At 45.6% G+C, this 20,200-nt stretch overlaps 1 protein-coding gene across 4 annotated transcripts in view; it reads left to right on the plus strand.

The window, feature by feature from the left end:
• Window positions 1–20,200, plus strand: part of ESPN (espin) — an 888,237-nt gene that overhangs the window by 127,651 nt on the left and 740,386 nt on the right. For all 4 annotated transcript variants that reach the window (XM_085608893.1, XM_085608894.1, XM_085608891.1 and 1 more), the window contains exon 2: window positions 17,737–17,930. In XM_085608893.1, the coding sequence (XP_085465019.1) occupies window positions 17,737–17,930 (194 nt within the window). The remainder of the gene's footprint in view (window positions 1–17,736; window positions 17,931–20,200) is intronic.

The following is a 20,200-nucleotide window of genomic DNA, read 5'->3' on the forward strand; positions in this document are numbered from 1 at the left end:
GTCTGTCTTTGAGGAAATACAGGGTTTAGTCTCTATATTGGATGGTAGTCCATAAAATTTCTTGATATGACTCGAGTGCAACCATCCTTTTCTTCCCTCGATTTTCACGGCTGTCCTCGTGGTGAGTAGTACAAGTTGAGGCGATTTCCACCTAGGATCCAGCTGAGTCTTCCGGTCAAAATTCCGCACTAACACCAGGTCCCCGGGAACTACGTCATGGGGTTTCACCTCGGTGTTGTCGGGAAAGGCTGCAGCTACCTGTGAACGACAAGATTGTAGTGCAGACATCAAGGAAGCCAGGTAATCTGTCAGCATATTACAGTCAACGTCAGTTATTTTACGAGGTATAGGCGTCCCCCACATATTTGGTGGTCTACCAAAGATCACCTCATACGGGGATAGCCCTGTTCGAGAATGTGCTACCATTCTCATGTAAAAGAGTGCAACTGGTAAGGCTACTACCCAATCGACACCTTTCTGTCTACATATTTTGGACAATCTAATTTTCAGAGTTTGATTATGTCGTTCCACGAGACCTGCTGCCTCGGGGTGTCGGACACAGTGAAATCTCCATTGATAGCCTAACAAAAGTGAAACGTGTTTCATTAGTTCGGATGAGAACGGCTGGCCGTTATCTGAGTAGACAACACGTGGTAAACCGTACCGTGGGAAGAATTCTCGAACTAACTGTTTGGCAGTAGTCGGGGCAGTGTAATCTGAAACCGGGTATGCTTCTGTCCAACGGGAAAGAGCACAGACAACTACGAGAACATATTTGAATCCTCGACATCGTTCCATCTGGATATAATCCATCTGGAGGACTTCAAAAGCATGATTAGGAGGTTGAAATCCACCCTGTTCTACGGGGATGCTTTTACCTGGATTAAACTGACAACATATCATACAGGTACGAACTTTTTGTTTAGCTGCGGCTCGCAAATGTTTGTTGAACCAAATGTGTTGAATGCTGTCTAGCATAGCCTTTTCTCCTAGATGCGCTGGACTATGTATAGTGTTAATGATGACTTGGACCATTGAGTCGGGAAGAAACCATATAGATTTTTCCTTCGTCATCCATCCCTGATCTGTTTGGATCCCTCCTAATTCAGTCCATTTCTTTATTTCATCTGGTGTAGCATGTGTCTGTATGTCAATTACGTCAAGAGCGGGATCCTTAACCGTCATGCAATGTGTTGGTGTCAGAACTATTGTCTTTGTCATGTCAGATGTGTGAGTTTTATTCTGAGCAGTCTGTTTAGCTGTTCTGTCAGCTAGGTCATTGCCTTGGGAAATGATATCAGTAACTTTCGTATGAGCTTTACATTTCATAATTGATATTGCAGTGGGTAGATGTATTGCATCTAATAAGGCATGAATGAGGGGTCCGTGCTGAATGTGGGCACCGTGAGAAGTTAAATAACCTCTCTCTCGCCACAGCACGCCGAAGTCATGTACAACTCCGAATGCATAACGTGAATCAGTGTATATGTTGACTTTCTTATTTGTGGCTTGAATACAGGCTTGTGTCAGAGCGATGAGCTCTGCTGCTTGAGCTGACAAGGTATTTATGCAATATGTTTCAATGACTTCAGTGTCTGTTGTGACTGCATACGCGGCCACTAGCTCTCCTGTACTTGTTCTCATACATGAACCATCTACATACAACGTCAGGTCTGGATCTGACAATGGGACGTCTGTCAAGTCTTGTCTGGGTTTCGTCGTGATAGTAATAACTTCAATACAATCATGTGCTAGTGGGTCTGTTCCATTTACTGGCAAAAGTGTGGCAGGATTTAACGTATTACAACGTCTGATTTCTATATGTGGCTGAAACAATGTTAATTCGTAACCGGTAAGTCTTGCTATAGTCAAGTGTTGTGTCTGTGTGCGGTTCAAGAGAACTTCTACTGCGTGTGGTACTTGTACTGTCAGTTGGTGTCCTAACACTATGGCATCGCTTTGTCTGATTGCTAAAGCTGTTGCTGCCACTGATTTCAGGCACGCAGGCAGAGCCTGAGCTACGGGATCTAATGTACTAGAAAAATAAGCACATGGTTTTTGTGATCCTGCTTGTTCCTGAGTGAGTACTGACAAAGCAGTACCTTCGCGTTCTGTAACAAAGAGCGTGAAATGTTTATTGTAACATGGTGTTGCTAAAACAGGTGCTTGACATAAAGCTTTCTTTAGGCTTTCAAAGGCGTGTGTATGTTCTTGAGTCCAAGGGAGGACAGTCGATGTGGCCGCCTCCTGTGTTGTCAACTGGATGAGCGGTTTTGCTAGAAATGCATATTGAGGGATCCACTGCCTACAGTATGAAGTGAGGCCTATAAAAGCCCGCACCTCCTTTTGTGTCTTGGGTATTGGCATGTTAGCGATTAACTGGATGCGGTCGGATGTAAGCTGCCTTCCCTCCTTGGACAGCGAGTGCCCAAGGTAAACAACTCGCTGGACACAGAATTGCAGCTTAGAAGGGGACACCTTGTGCCCCTTGTCGGCCAGAAATTTTAAAACCGTCAGTGACGCTTTTTCACATTCAAGTTCGCTTCGGGCGGTGATCAGCAGATCATCGACATATTGAAGCAGGGCAGTGTTGACTGGCATGTGGATACTGTCAAGTTCTCGTTTCAGTGCTTGGCTATAGATGCTGGGGCTTTCTGTGAATCCTTGAGGTGCGCGTGTGAATTTAAAGCTTCGTCCATTTAAACTAAATCCGAACAAGTATTGGCTTTCCGGATCTATTGGGACGCTGAAAAAAGCATTCTTGAGATCAATTACAGTAAAGAATGTTGCTTCGGAATCAATGGCTGTCAGTAATGAAGAAATGTCTGGGACTACGGGGTATTGTGGTACAATACATTTATTTAATTCGCGCAGATCAATAACCAATTGATATACTGGCGGGGCTTTTGGATCAGTTCGTTTAAGGATCGGAATTATCGGAGAATTACATACATTGGAGTCGGTTTCCACAACCACTCCTTGGGTAATAAGCTCATCAATGATTTGCAGTAAAGCCACTACAGCATCTGGGGGTAACTTGTATTGTCGCATTCGTGGTAGTACTACTCCTGTCTTTAGTGTGACTTGATATGGTGTAATGTTCATGCAACCAACATCTGTAGGGCCTTGCGCCCATAAATGTGTGGGTAAAGTCTGCAGTCTGTGATCCATGTCTCGGGACACATAGTGCCCTTTGAAATCACGTAAAAACAATCTTACTCCTTCCGGAGAACAACATATTATAGCTCCTAGAGCTTTCAGTGTTTTTATACCTAACAGGTTTTCTGGACATGATTTAGTAAGCAATAAATCTGTAGTTCGTGTCAAGGGACCAATCGTAAGTGGAAGAGGCTGTGATACTTCGTTAACGATAGGTTTTCCTGAAAAACCAAGGGAAATATTCTGTGAGCCTGAGAGGGGTGCCCCTGGAACTTCACTACGTTTTATGGTTGTTCGGCTTGCCCCTGTATCAAGTAAAAATTTTCTATCCTGGCCTAATAGTTCACTGTGTACATAAGGTCCTTCTTGATCTACAGGGACCTCGATAAGGGGTAAGCCAACTTCCCTCTCTAGGCTGTTTCATGAGTATCGTTGATAATCAGGGTAGTCATACTGTGCGGTCTGGTACATCTGTCGTGTCATTGTTGGTGTGGCAGCAATAGGCTGCGGTGGTGGAGCTGGCATAGACTGTTGCGGAGCTGGCATGGCCTGTGCATGCTGCGGGGCTCCTTGTTGGTTCTGATCCTGTCTAAGTGGCCGTGGTCTTTCTTTTGTATTACCTATGGCGATATTATGTTTTAAAACTGGACAATCGTGTACATAATGACCTGGCTGTTTACAATAGTTGCATGTCCCTTTTGCAGAACCTGCTGAAACACTGGACTGTGTCATACCCTTTTTATGACCGTCAGCTGGAACTGTCTGGGAAACTAGCATTTTCATTTTCGTGTCTTTCATGCGTCTTTGTTCATGTTCTTGTTCCTCTCTAATTCTATTGTGATGGTACTGTAGCATTTGTAACATTTGTGACGGAGTGTTACCTTGCCAGGTACTCTCGAATTTCAATACTCTATCCTTAACTTGGGGCAGGGCATTTTCACAAACAGATGTGGATACGATTCGCTACTTGCTTTTATTCCACTATTTATACCAAAACATTTTTCGAATCGGGCATAAAAATCACTAGTGTCTTCATCTTGCTTTTGTTTACAGGCTGAGATTGCACCCCAGTCTTCCTTTTTCGTAGTTAATAAACGTGGCAGTACCTGTACTAATAAACCTGGTAGTATTTTGGTCTTTTCCCCAAGCCCTAAACCTGGACCTCGAGCTGTTTCTTCGTTTTCTAATGCTGTCCAATCTATCTTTTGGTCTCCCACCTCCCAATCCTTTTCTTTGAGTTTTTCATAAATGCCCGCAGGCATTAATACCTTTAATATTTTCATAATGTCGGGATAGGTATACTCTCCCATGAGCAACATGTCTTTAATTTCACGGTGGAAACCCGCTGGGTCTTTGTCATGACTGGGTACCACTTTCTTCATTTCTAATAGTTCCATTTTTGATATGGGTGTGTATACAAACACACGTTTAAACTGATTGTCATCACCTTTTATCGGGTGGACTTCGCGTAAGGGATTCTGTCTATCCATATAATACGTCGTTCTTTCCTTGATGGGCAGTGAGACATGTTCGGGGCATACAAAAAGAATGTACTGCTTTCTGGATTCTAGTATTTCTCTAATTAACTCAGTACCTGAACCTCTCCATTTATTCGTGAGTAATTCAGTTAATATATCAGGTAAGGGACCAGGATCGGAGTGTTGGCTTTTATATAATATAAGGAGTTGTTGAATCATGTAGATACCAGCTAAACGCTGTTCATCTGGGGTGAGGTTCAAAAACGTGTGCGCTAGTGTATCATCACTATATTTTCCGGGACTGTCAACCCAGTGAACGGCTGACCTGGCTAATTCTTGTTCGTCCATTGAATCTAGTATATGATAACCCCTTCGTTCTCGAAGTAATTTGTCAGCGGCATGGAACGAATATTCGGGGGACCTTATATTTATTATAGGGGTTTGAAAATTTCTGTTATTTTCTGGAAGTATCGGACGTATCGGATCAGTAAAGCATCTAGTATTATTACAAGATCTTCCTCTACCTACATAGGCCATGGTTTCTAACTGTCCTGTGGGCAGTTCTAATTCTTCCTCCTCCTCGTTTTGTTCAGGCTGGTCTACCGCCAATCTTTCTTCGTGTATTCGTTCTACTTCTTTGCGGATCTTTCGGCACATAGCTACTATACTTAATAGTCTATCATGTCTCCCCTCTGATATATTCCGACTCCATGTGGTAAGAATCCGCATTTCTTCCGGATTTACCCCTGGTCGGTCTTGATTTCTGATCACACAATTTATGAGGAAACGTAACAGTTCCCCCTGTATCTCCACTTTCTGGTACTCCATGGCTCTATTAATACTTTCAGAATCTCGCCCTGACTGGACAAAGTGATATATATTTTCTAAATGTGTAGTCATTCCTGGTAGCCTCCCCAAATATATTGCAGCTCGTCGGATACGTAATGATGCCAGCAGCATTTCATCCTCTTTGCCGGGCACAGGGTCATATCTACAATCTACTAGAAGTTCCTTAAGCATGTCGGGAGTTACTAGTTTGGGCGTACGTTGGTGGGCTAATTCTTGAAAGGAAAGTTTATTTACTCTGGGTGGCGTGGAAAAAATGTTTGTTGTACCTCCTGTAGCACCGCCTGGGGTGCTGGATGTGAAAGGATTCGTTGAACGTGATATAGCAACCATAGGTGTGGGTACAGCTGTAGAAACAGATGTGCTTGCCGGAACTTGTGTCGGAGTTTGTTGTTGCGGAGGTACAGACGGAGGGTCTTGGCGTTGAACCCCCTCGGCAGGCGGTCTATGTGGTGCAGTATTAGCATACTCGGGAGCTGCGTCGTCTAAATAAGAGGAAAGGAAAACATCTTCTGCGGTTCTGGGATGCCCTTTGGGATGTGCTTTTATCGGAAACAATGGAGGTGGCAAGTCTTTGGGTATCTCCAGAGTAGCCTTAGGTAACCCTTCGGCCAGAAGAGGATACATACCATTCATAAGGGCATTTCTTTGTCTGTCTACTTGTTCTGCTTTTGCTCGGGTACCTTCTTCAATTAATAGATTTTCTCGGACTTTATTTGAATTCTCCTTACTCTTCTCTTCCTGTCTGAGTGCTTTTTCTGTACGTCTATACGATTCTTTACGCCATAATTCAATGGCATCTTTCTGTGATTGTCTAGCTTTCTTTTTCCATAATTCTTCCTCTACTTTCATGATGCAATCTGCATCCCAGGTCCCAGCTGCGGGCCATCTCTGATTTTTTGGTAATTCCTTGGTGTAGTCTACCCATAAATCAAGAAATAATATGGCGTCTAGGCCATGTTTATGATACATGAAGTACCCTGGAGTGTCCCTAGGAGGAATGGGAACAGCTTCTTCGAGTACCCCTTTTCTAGTTTTGATCTGTCTTAATTTCGAAAAGAGCGGCATATTGAGAACTGATCTGATACCTAATTTTGAACACGTTTAATACAACAAAACACAATAATGAACAGTCATTCACACCACAATATGTAGAACGTATTTAAAACATTTAACATTTAACATTTAATGAACAACAATGATGGCCATTTAGGGATCTAGTCACTAAGCATAATACTCGGCACTAACTAGGTAATTCTGAATTATATACTAGACATACTAGATATACTGCTAAACAGTACAGATACACTGCTAAAACAGTGCAGACCGGATTTGTGTACCCAAACCCGTCTTGACCGGCACAACCTATGTGCACGTCAGAACGCCTCCCCGGCAATGGTACTCACCGGGTAGCTCGGAACGGAAGGCCTCGGAACTGAACTGAACTGGACTTGGACCGGACTGGACTCGACTCGAAACTTCGGAACTTCGGAACCTGGTGGGCCTCTGTATACCTCGGATCTTGCTCTCTCAGCTAGGCTCTGGTCGGGATACTTCGCACTTCTCACCGCCTCGTCTGGGTGTTGATCGCAGCCTCAGTTACCCCCGCTCGGCAGGAGGGAGATACAGGAAATCCTGTGGGTACGCGTTGTTGTCCGTCCAGCTGTGGCAGGAGACCGGGTCTGCAACGCACCTCCGGCGCGTGAGATGAGAAAGTGTCCCTGTTCGGGCGCCATATATGTGGTAAATAATTTAATTACCGGTACTTAATTTGATGCGGAAAACTAATAACATCAGCTCAGTAAAATAAGAGGCAGAATCCGTGGTATTAGAGGTTCGGAACGGGCTTTATTCCTATACAAAGGAAAATAATTCGAATTATGGGCCTTCTATTCCATCACCACGAAAGTTCAGGAAGGAAGGAACATATATTATTGACAGATAGGCAGTTTTATAGAAAATACATTACAGTAAAGCAGATGCAAGAGGCGTAACAGCTGATAAAGGTGCATACGTAGCTAATAGAGGGCGTAATTTAATAAACGTCGTCATACATGATGTCATGAGTGGGTGGATCCATAAGAGAATCCTGCAATGTCAGCAGAAATAGTTGGCAGAGATGCGCGCGCAGCCGCATGACGTGTGATTGACGTGCAACGAGAGGGTGAAGGGGCTTTGACATTTAGCTCTACATGTGGAGACAAAAGTCTGGGGTTATGTCAACCTAATCCCAAATCATATCTAATATCCTATGTTTAAAGAACTGTGTTATCCAAAAAGAGAGGTCTCTTAGGATAGAATCTTATTCTATACTGACTATACTGACTATTAGTGCGTGTACAAGCGTCTAAGTGTCTACACTAGATGCGAGGGGGTAGGAATATTCCATGGTAACGGGGTTATGAATTACTTGCATGAGGGCAGCGAGGCCTGGCCCTTTGCACGGTAGTTGGAGGAATGTTTACCTAAACTACTAGACAGGAATGCATCGGATGAGGAGCGAAGGAGATAATCTCGAAGGTGAAATACAGTTTTTGGCAGGCGACGGGCTGGATCAGGCCCCGTTAGCCGCGCAGGGAGTAAGACAAAGTTCATGGTCACAGATGCAGGCTCAGACTGGAGCTTTCAGAGGCAGAAGGCAGGAAAAGGCTTGGTGGCAGAATCAGGGCCTATTCGCCTGAATCTGTAGAAATGTGGAAAGTGAACCATATAAAGCCGGTGGCCTTTTATACTTAGGAATAGAATATCCGGCCCATTCATGGCGGATCTGAAAGAGGACATGTTGACGGTGGACGCACATGTGTTTGCGTCTTCATAACTGGAATTGGAGGGAACATACATGTACTTGTGATTTATACATGAAGCCGTTGGGGTCCAAGATAGGGGACATAACCGACCATAAAAATCCATATTTCCACAGTTCTTCTGAGTTTTATCCATGACTTTCAGGTTGGTTTCATCCCCAGGTGTTACTTCAGGAACCACATGAGATTACCAGCAAATGTCCTTTGGAAAGTGAAAGATGACATGGATGACAAACTATTAATGTCCCTGGAATGGAGACGGAAAAGGCGTTTGATAGGGTCAAATGAGGTACTTATTCTGAATGCTGCAGAGTAGTCATAGGTCTGGATTCTTTGTGAAAATGAAGTTGTTCTACTCTAATCCTACTGCACAGGTCAATTGCAGGGGGCTTAGTTATATCACAGTAGTTTGCTATACACAGAGGGATGGACAGGGGTGCTTTCGTTCTCCACTTCTTAATTGCATTAGAACCACTCCCAGCAGCTATCCATCAATAACACCAGCTGAAGAGTGTTGACATGGCTGCTGGCAGAACCAAGATCCTGTTCTATGCGGATGATAGTCTCCTTACACTCTGTGACCCTGGTGACTTAGTACCCCAACTACTGTCCCTGATTTCAGCATGTTCAGGTTTCTCTGGGTACAAAATTGATTGAGCAAGGATCTGCTAATCATGAAGTGCCCAATCAGAAGAACCCATAGTGACTTTGGCTTCACATGGGAAACCTCTGGGCTCAAGTACCAGGGCATTCAGGTCACAAGACGCCTGGAGGGAATGGTGATGGTAAATCTACAGCAGCTGATGGTGCAAATGGACAGGGATTTGCACAGATGATCCTTGCTACAACTCTCCTTGTGGGGCAGATAACAGATGGTAAACATAGTGATAGCACTCGGGTTTACTTGTGGTTTAGGCATGATAATGCTTGCAATTTCTTAAAACGCTTCTCCTGACTCTAAATAAACATATTAAACATTTAATTTGGGCGGGCAGCAAACCCAGACTCAAACCTGGTAAATTCTAAGCAGACACAAGGGCGGAGGGGCCTATGACTACCATATATGTATGAGTGCTATTCCGCCCAGCCCAATTGGGGTACTTTATGTCTCTGAAGACGAGTAGCCTATGTGGGTAAATATAGAAAAATCTGAGGGGCAAACTCTGCCGGGTCCCGGCATACTATGCAGTGACCAGGACCTCTCTTCACAAGCATACCCCCCACGATGTGGGCTGCCTAAATAGTCGCCCACAGGCTCTTAGGCATGAATGGCTCAGTCCATCGGGAGGTGCTGATCTGGTCCAAGAGGGTCCTTAGAATAGGCCTCAATATATTCTATTGGCCACCGTGGTTGGAAAAAGGGATAACAAAGACAGAGGACCTATATAACACCAATGTGATCAAGTCCTTTGAGACCCTTTGTACAGAATTTTCATTACAGCCAACACTGCATTGGTGGTAGTATTATCAATTACGACACTGCTTAAAAAGTATTACCGAAGTTGCCTACTCAGATATAGATGGTTACATGGGGTGTCTCCAGGGGCGCCATTTCCAGTTGATATCAGATCCTTATTGATTCTCTATACTCCCATAGTACTAGTCATAAGGCCAGACAGTATTGGCAGGCTCGTCTAGCCGTCTAAAACACTAATGAGGACTAGTCAAACCTTTTGGACAAACATGACAAAACCCTAAGAGAGGACCAGTTAAAGTTTTCATATTTTAAAATATTGCATGACTGATACTGGTCCCTGAACCTGCTGAGAAAGTCCCTTGTACTACCACATGACAACAGCTGGAGGTGCTTAGAACTTGGTTGTGACGACCTCCATATACCATAGTTCTGTATGAAACTGCCCCACTGCTAGACGAGTGTATTAAGCAATTTACGTAATATCAGCCCCATCCACATCAGCAAAATGAACTCTCCTACATGATGTTCTGGACGTGGATGACAGTACTTCTCATTGGAAGAGGTGGCTATCGACAGCCTTAATGGTCGCAAAGATCTGCATCCTCCGACACTGGCGCCTTCCGATGATCCCAACACTCCAAGAATGGTCAACCAACCGCTTCCGATAAGTCACACACGAGAGGCGCATATGTAAAGTCCAGGATAAACTCCCCCAGTTTCAGGGTGTGCGGGCCTGTTCACGCGACTTTTAGATCCTTCACTGTTATGTTCTTTGAGCTAGAGGACAGATACGCACACCCCTTAAAGTATTGACTTGCACTGGGAGGACTTGCTGGGGCAGGGAGTTTTCCGACCGCCGTGTGGCACATGGCGCGACCCAAAACAAAGAAGAGATAAAGGGGGAACAACTGGCTGCTAGACTGAACTGACAGAGTTCCACAGGCTCCAGAAGTACTTGATTAGATCAGATTTCATTTGGCGCGATTGATAAAAAAAATGCTTGCCGTAATCAAGTTAAGAGACATTATCATGCAGGCACATGGAAACAAAAAGTTGTAATCAATTAAAAATCAATGATAATCGATGCAAAACAGCAAGGAGAAGGAGCTCCAACCCGTGGATCAAACGCCTCAGGGCTAGACATTGAATCCACATTCTTGCACAATAAAACTAAAATCTGAGCGATGCATTAAAAGTAGATTACCGAATAAAATATAAATCCTGGGAAGGTTAAGTGTAGTGACACACGTCGTAAGAAGGAAGCAGGTGGAGTTTCATAGATGTCTTTATTTGTCACAAGAATAATAGTGTATATATATATATATATATATATATATATATATATATATATATATATATATATATATATATAGGCCCACGAGGAGCGGCGATCACAACCCGCCGGCTACCGCTCTCCGCGCTCTTCTCCGCCCCTTGACGTCACAGACGAGGCCTTGCCCTGATAGGACGTGACATCACGTGACATAAAGGTCAACGAGACAAACTGAGTCCTGAGACTCTATGATCCCCTGAACAACTAGCATGTACAACATCTCCCTCCTCAACAATGCAAACATTACAACATTATTTATTTCATAACAAAATCTTCAAAACGCTTGGGCGCCCTAACATGTCTAGAAGGCCTACTTGGAGTAACAAACCGAGGGCGTCCCTCAGAGCATGAGCTGCTACTACTGCGGCTTGAGTCCTGGGTACCCTGGTTGCCAGCACGCCCTTGTATGGGCTTCGTTCCACCCCGCCCACTGGTTTCACAAGCCTCAAATCGCACCTCTTCACTAGTGGCGGCATCGCCACTGCTAGCTTCATCCATGGTCAAGGTGTCAACACATCCTTCATCCTCCCACACCCTCCTGTCTGCAACCTCATTCTCCTGCCAGTCTAGTACACTATCATCACTCCTGGCACCACTCGCATGACTTCTATTCAAAATAATTTCTTCCTGGCCAGCTTTGAGCTTGACAATGTCATCCTTGCTTCGCCATCCTCCACTTTCCAAGCACACTGCCCCTTTAGTAACTTCCCGCACACGCACAGGGGTTTGGAAGACTGACTCCCCTTTCATCACCTTATGCGGCTTCTTTACTAGCACCCAATCTCCCTGTTCCACTCTTTTGCTTTGGCTTTATTCACCATGTCGGCGTATCGCTTGGTGCTCTCCTGTTTGGCCATAATACGCTCCCTGACTCTTAGCGTCTCCTCTTGTACAACCTCCGTGTCCTCTCTTACATCATACCATTTGTTGTACTTGGGAGTAAGCTCGCTGGTACACTTCCTCCCCCTCATCAAATAGAAAGGTGTGTGGCCTGTAACTACATTCGGGGTATTATGGTAAGTGTGCACCTTGTCCGCAAGAAACGCCTTGACATCCAAATTGGACGCAACGGCCAGCTGGATCCCCTCTTTAAGAAACCTGTTCATCCTTTCCACCTGCCTGTTACTCTTCGGACTGTACAACGGGGGTTTCTCCTGCTTGATCCCCGACTTGGCCAGAAAATCCGTCATCTTCCTGGATACGAGCTGGGTGCCATTGTCGGAAACCATGACCTTCGGCTGCCCCTCCAGTGCGAAGACTTTCCGAAGCACCTGGATCACTCGGTCAGTGGTAACTTCCCGGACAAACTTGTAATGTATCCACTTGGAGTAGTAGTTGGTGATCACAATTAGAAATCTGCAACCCTCCGGCAGCAACGTGAACGGACCCGCGAAGTCGATAGCAACCTTGCTCCACGGGCCCACCGGTATGTCTACCCTCTGCAGCTCCCCTTTGCTGGTCTTCCAATGCTTGTCCGCCCTCAGACACTGCTCGCACCGATCTACGAATTCGCAGACGTCGCTGTTCATCCCCGGCCACCAATAGTACATTTTCAGCAAGTTCTTGGTCGCGGTGCTGCCAGGGTGACCCTTGTGGGCTATCTTGATCAGCTTTCCCCTTAGACTTTCCGGGGGAACAAACAACTCGTGCCTTTTCAAGAATCCGTTCTCAAGAGTGAGTTCTGCGCTCACCTGCTGGAAACACCTAAGCGAACCTCGCAAATTCCGAACAGGAGGCCAGTGGGACGTCATGTGATCCATCACTGTACGAATAACCATGTCCTTTTCCTGAGAAGCAAGCCACTCCTCTTCTGAGATGGATCCCTCGCACATAGTCGTTGCATCCACCAGGGCTACCACGCACTCCGCATCATCGAGGGATACGTCATCTTCCACCGTCACCGGCATGCGGGACAGGCAGTCTGCTCTGCTGTTGAGGCCACCCTTGATGTGCCGGATCGTGAAATGATATTCTTGCAGCTTGGATAGTAGACGCAGCAGCCGCGAGCTGGCCTTCCCATTGCCATGGCCTTCTCCGTCCATCATGTAAATCAGGGGTTTGTGATCCGTGACGAGCTCGAACACCTTGCCCAAAAAGTAATTCTTTAGCTTCTCTACCGCCCACACGCAAGCGAGCGTCTCACGCTCGATGGTGCTGTAGTGTTTCTCGGCGTCGCTTAAGGAGCGCGATATAAAGGCAATAGTGTTCTCTTTCTTCCCTTGAAACTGACAGAAAACCGCTCCTATGCCATTAGCGCTGGCGTCGACAGTGACCACATTCCGCAAGTCCTTGTTGTAAGGTTGCAGCACCGGTGCCACCGCAATGGCCCGCTTGATGGACTCGAATGCCGCGTCCTGCTCCGCGGTCCAGACGTACTTCACATTCTTCCTCAGCAACGCCCTCAGTGGCTCCACCGTGGTCGCGTACCCCTGCAGAAACTTCAAGTAGTACTCGCTGAGCCCCAGGAAGGACCGCAGGGCATCTTTATCACCAGGACATGGAGCTTCTCTGATCGCTCTCACCAGGTCGTCCTTGGGCGCAATGCCATCTGGGGTCAGGACATGCCCTAAGTATTCGATCTTGGTCTCCATAAATTTGCACTTGTCCTTGGAAACTGTCATCCCCTTCTCGCGCAAGATTTCCAATACCTTGCCCAGCACTTCCAAGTGCTCCACTTCATCCTTAGTGTGGATCAAGATATCATCCTGGAACGCCTCGACCCCAGCCATGTCACAGAATAGCAGATCCATCAACTTCTGAAACACCCCCGATGCCGAGGCGAGTCCGAAAGGCAATCGGACGTACCTGTACGCCCCGAACGGAGTGACGAACGTGGTCAGTTTCTTGGACCCATCAGTGAGGCACACCTGGTGGTATGCTGATTTCAGATCTATCAAGGTAAAATACCGTGACCCCGATGTAGACGCCAAAATGTCTTGAATGTTGGGCAGCGGGTGACAATTAACCAGGATATTCTTATTGAGGGACCGCAGGTCCACACACAAACGGATGTCTCCAGTTTTCTTCTTCTTGGACACGACAATCGCGGACACCCATTCTGAAGCACCCGCTTCTTCTATCACTCCTTCATTTTTCAACTTGTCCAGCACGGCCTTGAGCTCCGTCCTGAATGAGAGAGGCACGGTCCTGACCTTGTGTTTAATCGGCACCGCCCCTTCCTTCAGCTGGATGTCGTGCACGAAGCCTCTTACACATCCTACTTCATTTACAAAGACCGAACTGAATTTATCGATGACTCCGGACAACCCACCCGGCTCGTCACCTGGCTGAATAAAGTTAACCCAGTCCGCCCGCAGAACTATGGGATCTGCCGCCCCCGGGATTAGCATCACTCCCAATTTCGCCAGATTCTTCCATCCCACAAGGCTCCTCCCTTTCTCAGCCACATAAATTTTGGTCGTGATTGCCCTCCCCTTGAAAGTGAGAGTGTCACTGAAATAGCCTTTCATCACTATGTCCTGCTCCCCAAATGCTTTCGGATTCACATCCGTCACACGCAACTGCACACCATGCCATTTCGCATCAAACGTAGTGTCAGAAATTAAGGTAATTGGGGAACCTGAATCAGCCCTACAGTGCCGATCATAACAGAGCCTATGGGTCCCTTCACTCGCCCATCTTCCAAATCAATAGACAGCACGATATCCGCATTCGTTTCAAAATCACCCTCGCTTACAGAACTCACTGTCACACTGCTACCAGACCTCCTGGTCTTACACACAGCAGCAAAATGACCCAACCTTTTGCATTTTGTACATTTCCTACCCAGCGCAGGGCAAGCCTTGCTGTCCGCCAAATGATCCAGTGCCCCGCACCTAAAGCAAGCGAGCGGCTTCCTACCCACTCCCTTATCACTCGCCCCTCTTTCAGGAGGTTTCTGGACAGACCTACTCCTGTCCTGCACATAAAACACACTGGAAGCATGGCTAGTACTAGCAAGTTCCTTTGTGGACACCAAAGACCTCTCGATGGCCTTCGCAATCGCCACCACCTCCTGCAGCGTTGGATCCCGGCACGTCAGCAGCCGTTCCTGCACCTTTTTGGAATGGCAGTAGAACACCACCTGGTCCCTGATGTATGTCATGCCCGCAAATTCACAGTCCTGGGCCAGGACGCGTAAGCAGGCAATATATTCCTCTATAGTCTCTCCCTCTTCCTGCATTCGAAGAGCAAACTTGTGGCGCCCCACCATAATGTTAGTTTCCTCAGAATATTGCAGCTCGAGCCTCTTCACCGCCTCCTGGTACACACTGAGCTGACCGGAACTCCCAGGCGGAGTCACATACACGGGCAAGCTGTCGAAGACTTCTTGACCAGCCTCCCCCAGCAGACCGAACAAAAGCGCCTTTTTGCGCTCCGCAGCATACCCTGCACCATCAATGGAAACAATATAGTTCTCAAAGGCCCTCAACCAGCTCTTCCACTTCATGCACGGCTTGCCGGGAACCTCAAGGAAGAGAGGCGGGACACAGATATTGCTGTTGTGCGCCATAACGAAACGAAGCACACTCCACACAGTCGGGGCTCGGGAGGCAGGTACCCCAACGCAGCAGCAGCACCTCAGGACAGGCTGGGGCCCACCACGCAAAGAGAGGCACAAGGCAGGGCTCCAATACCGCCAGGCGAGACCCCAAAGAAACCGAAAGTACCTGGACCTCAGGGCTCGTGGAGTTCGCAGTCAAGATCAACTGAGGCCGAAAGGGGGGGCACAAGCACAGCAGGGCTTCAGCGGCAGCGCCGCAAGGCAGGAGCACGTGGGCAGGAGGAGGAATCACTCGGCCGGGACGGCCGAAGGCACACAGACAAGGCAGGCACCGTAGAATGCAGGGAGGGGCTTCAGCAGCAGACACCCGCGTGGGAAGGGCTCCGCCTCACTCAGCGGCCGCAGCGCGCAGCTTCCGAGAGCACATGTGCGCCGCTCACCGATCGCCGCCTTCACTGGATAACGGAGAGTCTCTCATGGGCCTTCACAACCGGAACCCTCGTCGCCATTTGTAGTGACACACGTCGTAAGAAGGAAGCAGGTGGAGTTTCATAGATGTCTTTATTTGTCACAAGAATAATAGTGTGTATATATATATATATATATATATATATATATATATATATATATATATATATATATATATATATATATATATACATATATATATATAGGCCCACGAGGAGCGGCGATCACAACCCGCCGGCTACCGCTCTCCGCGCTCTTCTCCGCCCCTTGACGTCATAGACAAGGCCTTGCCCTGATAGGACGTGACATCACGTGACATAAAGGTCAACGAGACAAACTGAGTCCTGAGACTCTATGATCCCCTGAACAACTAGCATGTACAACATTAAGATTTGCACTTCAGCTCCGCCGTTAATTCTGGGAAATAAAAAATTGGTCCCAGTCTGCCCGATATTGGCCCAAAAGGGGTCCCACAGTCCTGCGAATCAAAATGTAAAACAGTGCCACCATCATTTAGCCCTCGCTACCACATACATGGGGATTAGTTATTGTCTCTAAGGTACCTGTTGCCATCATCAAGAAGTACCTTACTTACATACTGAGGTTGAAGAGATCCACTCTGCCTCCGTTCCTGCATTGTGCTTGTCGGACGAACTGTGAGGGGTGTACAAGCCAGAGGAGGGCACTGGGTGAAGAAGGGGTGAACGGGGGAACGCATAGCAGGAGTGTTCCAGATGTGTACTATGATGGCGACATCTGTATTACTTTTCTTGGTTTTCCCTTTTCTCTTTCTAAATCAATATTTTGCTGCTGTTGATCATGCTATGCTTTGTACGTTCGACTTAACCTAATAACTATTTCAGCCTTATAGACTGGTCTCTTGCTTTAGACCTGTTGCATTGCAAAATAAAAAAGAAATATTTTTTTAAAAGAAAGCATTGGCAAAGCTAAAATGTCAGCAGACGATGCATGCCAGACTTGTTGGCTTTGACAACGCTCGACTTGAATTGTCAATGAATTTAACAGCACAAACATGTATTCCCACTAGTTTGCTGGATGGGAAAAGCTTGCAAACAAACGTTATTGAAACCCTGGGCCAAATGAGAGTATATCTGCTACCAGCAGGAATCACACTTATGGGCATAAAACACTTCCATTCCAATTACACTCTGAACGTTGCCCCAGTTTTCAGTCCTCTATCATTGTCAACCATATTGGTTCCTTTATGAAGTTTCATGCACAGCACAATATTCAGAATGCTGAAGTTATTAAGGTAATGGTCAAAGCGGAACCACTTGGTAATTACTCAGGTCCCATAAACCCATTTCCGGCACTGTTGTAATACCATACGAGCACACCTTCACCATCACGCGCACCATTAACCCACACCTTTTCAACCAAGCACAACATACGGCGTAGCATGCTACTGTCCATAGAAAGCGCTTTGGAACGTATTAGAAAGATGAAGCACTATATAAATGCAACTACAACACAATACAATATTTGTATGTGTAGGAGCCTATCACACTCAATTTCGCAATTTACAAAAATGTATACATGGAATTCTCTATTTTATGGTAGGTAGTCTTTTAGGAAAGATGTACTTGGTTGTTTGGATTCTATTTTCACCTATAGGAAGCCCACCAGAAGCCTCTTCATCGTCCTATATTGCATTTTTTTTCTGTAGCACAATCAAAGGCTTAATTATATTTGTGTTCATTCCACAGGACAAGGATAATTCCGGTGCCACGATTCTGCATATCGCCGCGAGGTTCGGTCACCACGAAATAATCAATTGGTTACTGCGATTCGGGAGCAGTGACGCAATGGTTACTACAGACACAGGAGCATTACCTATTCACTATGCAGCGGCCAAAGGAGATCTCCCCTCGTTACAGTATTTGTTAGAAGACTGTCCAAAGTAAGGATTTTATTTCACTCACAAACATCAATTAAACACTGAACCTGATTCTGTGGGAATATGGGTTATTAAGTCCAATGTCATGTCTTTGTGTTAGGCTAAAAGTATACATATTTTTCATGACCTGTCTTGTGTAATTACAATATTTAAAAAGACTACTAGCTTGTTGCAAGGTTTACTAACATTGTACGCTCACAGATCCTGACAGATCTTTCCAAGTTCATCTATAACTAACACATGAAGTTAATTTAATCTATTTACTTTGTTTGCATCTAAAAATTGCATTAATATCGGGATTCCATACACTGAGTAAAAATTATTTAATTTAATTTCCAAAATAAACCAAGGACCATTGTAAGCTGCATTTTATTCAATACAAAGAGAAAGGGGGACTGCCTTCTCATTTCAAAGTTGTTGTCATTTACAACTACTGCTGGTGCTTCTTTTAGTGTGACTAATAGCGTTTCTACTACCTCCATTTTTAGTTCTACTTCTACTGTAGTTACAAGTAGTTCTATCCCCTTTAGTACCGACAGCGCTATCATGTATAGCGTAAATACTGCTATTAGTATTACTATTGTCACTACTCCAAGTAGTAGTAATGCACTGAGTAATGATACAAATGCTTACACTGCTATTGTTTTTTTTACTACTATATATAGTATTACTACTATTGATGCTATAAGTACTACTGGTACCACATCATCAGTTCTTAGTAATAGTGCTTGAGCACCAGACACTAGTTCTATTATTAGTACTACTACTACTACTCCTACTACAACTGAAAATGACTTCTGAATATTTCTTCTATTATTTCTGCTACTGGTAGAAAACCTACTGGTTCTACGGCTAGCAGTACCACTGCTACATGCACCTCTGCGTATACAGGTAGCACAGAAAATGACTAAATCAGATACTTATATTGCTACTGCTAGTGACAGGACAACCACTAATCATACTCATTTTACTACTAGCGCCACTTCCATTGGCACTACTGCTATTTATACCATTACTACTAGTGCAATTGCAACTATATATTAATGGATAATCCTCCTCATCACGCCGGTCCCAATCACAGAGGTGTGGCCATCAATATGGCAGCAAGTGCAGCGACTCCAAGGTCCATTGCGCTGCGTGTCTCAATGCACCCACATTTTAGCTAGATTGTGCCACCAAACCCGGGTATCTGGGAGCCACCTTACTTGGTTACATCAGGACCCAAGGCAGCCTTACGATGTTACTGCTCTAGCATATGATATCTAGTTTTCCTTCTGGTAACGTTTTCACAATGTCTTTGTTGTGTACGTCAGTGGAGGTGTGGTGCAGAGGATCCCTCCTTATTCGGTGCTGGTCGTGCAACATCTTCAATGCGCTTAGGGGCCTGAGTAATGCAGATGCAACTTCAAGTTGCGCAAAGTTTTATATTTTAGTTTGCACCTGTTTGCCAGATGGGAGAAATGGACCAGGCGCCATACATGCTGATGAAAAATGCCCTAGTCTATAGTTATAAAATGTGCGTCACTGTGTCTCTTTTTTGTATATAATTCCTCCTTTTTGTTTATAATTCCTTATTTGTCAACTACATAATTTCCCCAGCACACGCTAATATAAAAAAACACAGTTAATATGTAACAGTAGTTCTCTTCATTTATTACTTTAGTTAAGTTATACAATTCTTTTGTTTTAGCTGGACAGTTCTTTTGCCTTATCCAACACGTGTTTTGTCGCATAGAAAGGAAAATTGTCCAGCGACTTTCTCAGGGCTATATTATCCAGCTATAAATTCCTTAATGTCGGTTGTAATTCCCGTCACGTACTACCCACAATGTCGAATGATTTATATCCATGTGTACCGCAAATGCAATTCTCAAAGTGGTCCATTTGCATTCATCAGTATAAGCAGATGGAGGCTCTGATATTATGAGTGCATCTCCATGTTCAAACCCATTCCCGTATATGGATTCCTTCGGAGTGTGTTCTCACAGCGTGTACGATAGGCCCAAATATGGTGGTCTCGCCAAGCATGTTGCAGCCTGTGACCTCCACTCCAACGGCGGGGAATGACGGAGCCGGCAGTCTCAGGGAGGTCTGACCCCCCAACTCCTAATGAGGTGGTCAGACCGCCGGTGCGGCGGTGGCTGGATCCGCCGTGCCATCACAAGTCCAACCGCCAGACTTGTAATAGGGCCCTTAGTGGCTTTGCCATTGCTTGTTTAAATCTGCTTCTTAATGGCTGTCAAAATAGTACTTTTTTTGTTTTTCTAAAGACA

This window comes from Triturus cristatus, chromosome 1_2 (assembly GCF_964204655.1).
Source record: "Triturus cristatus chromosome 1_2, aTriCri1.1, whole genome shotgun sequence".
Lineage (NCBI taxonomy): Eukaryota > Metazoa > Chordata > Amphibia > Caudata > Salamandridae > Triturus > Triturus cristatus.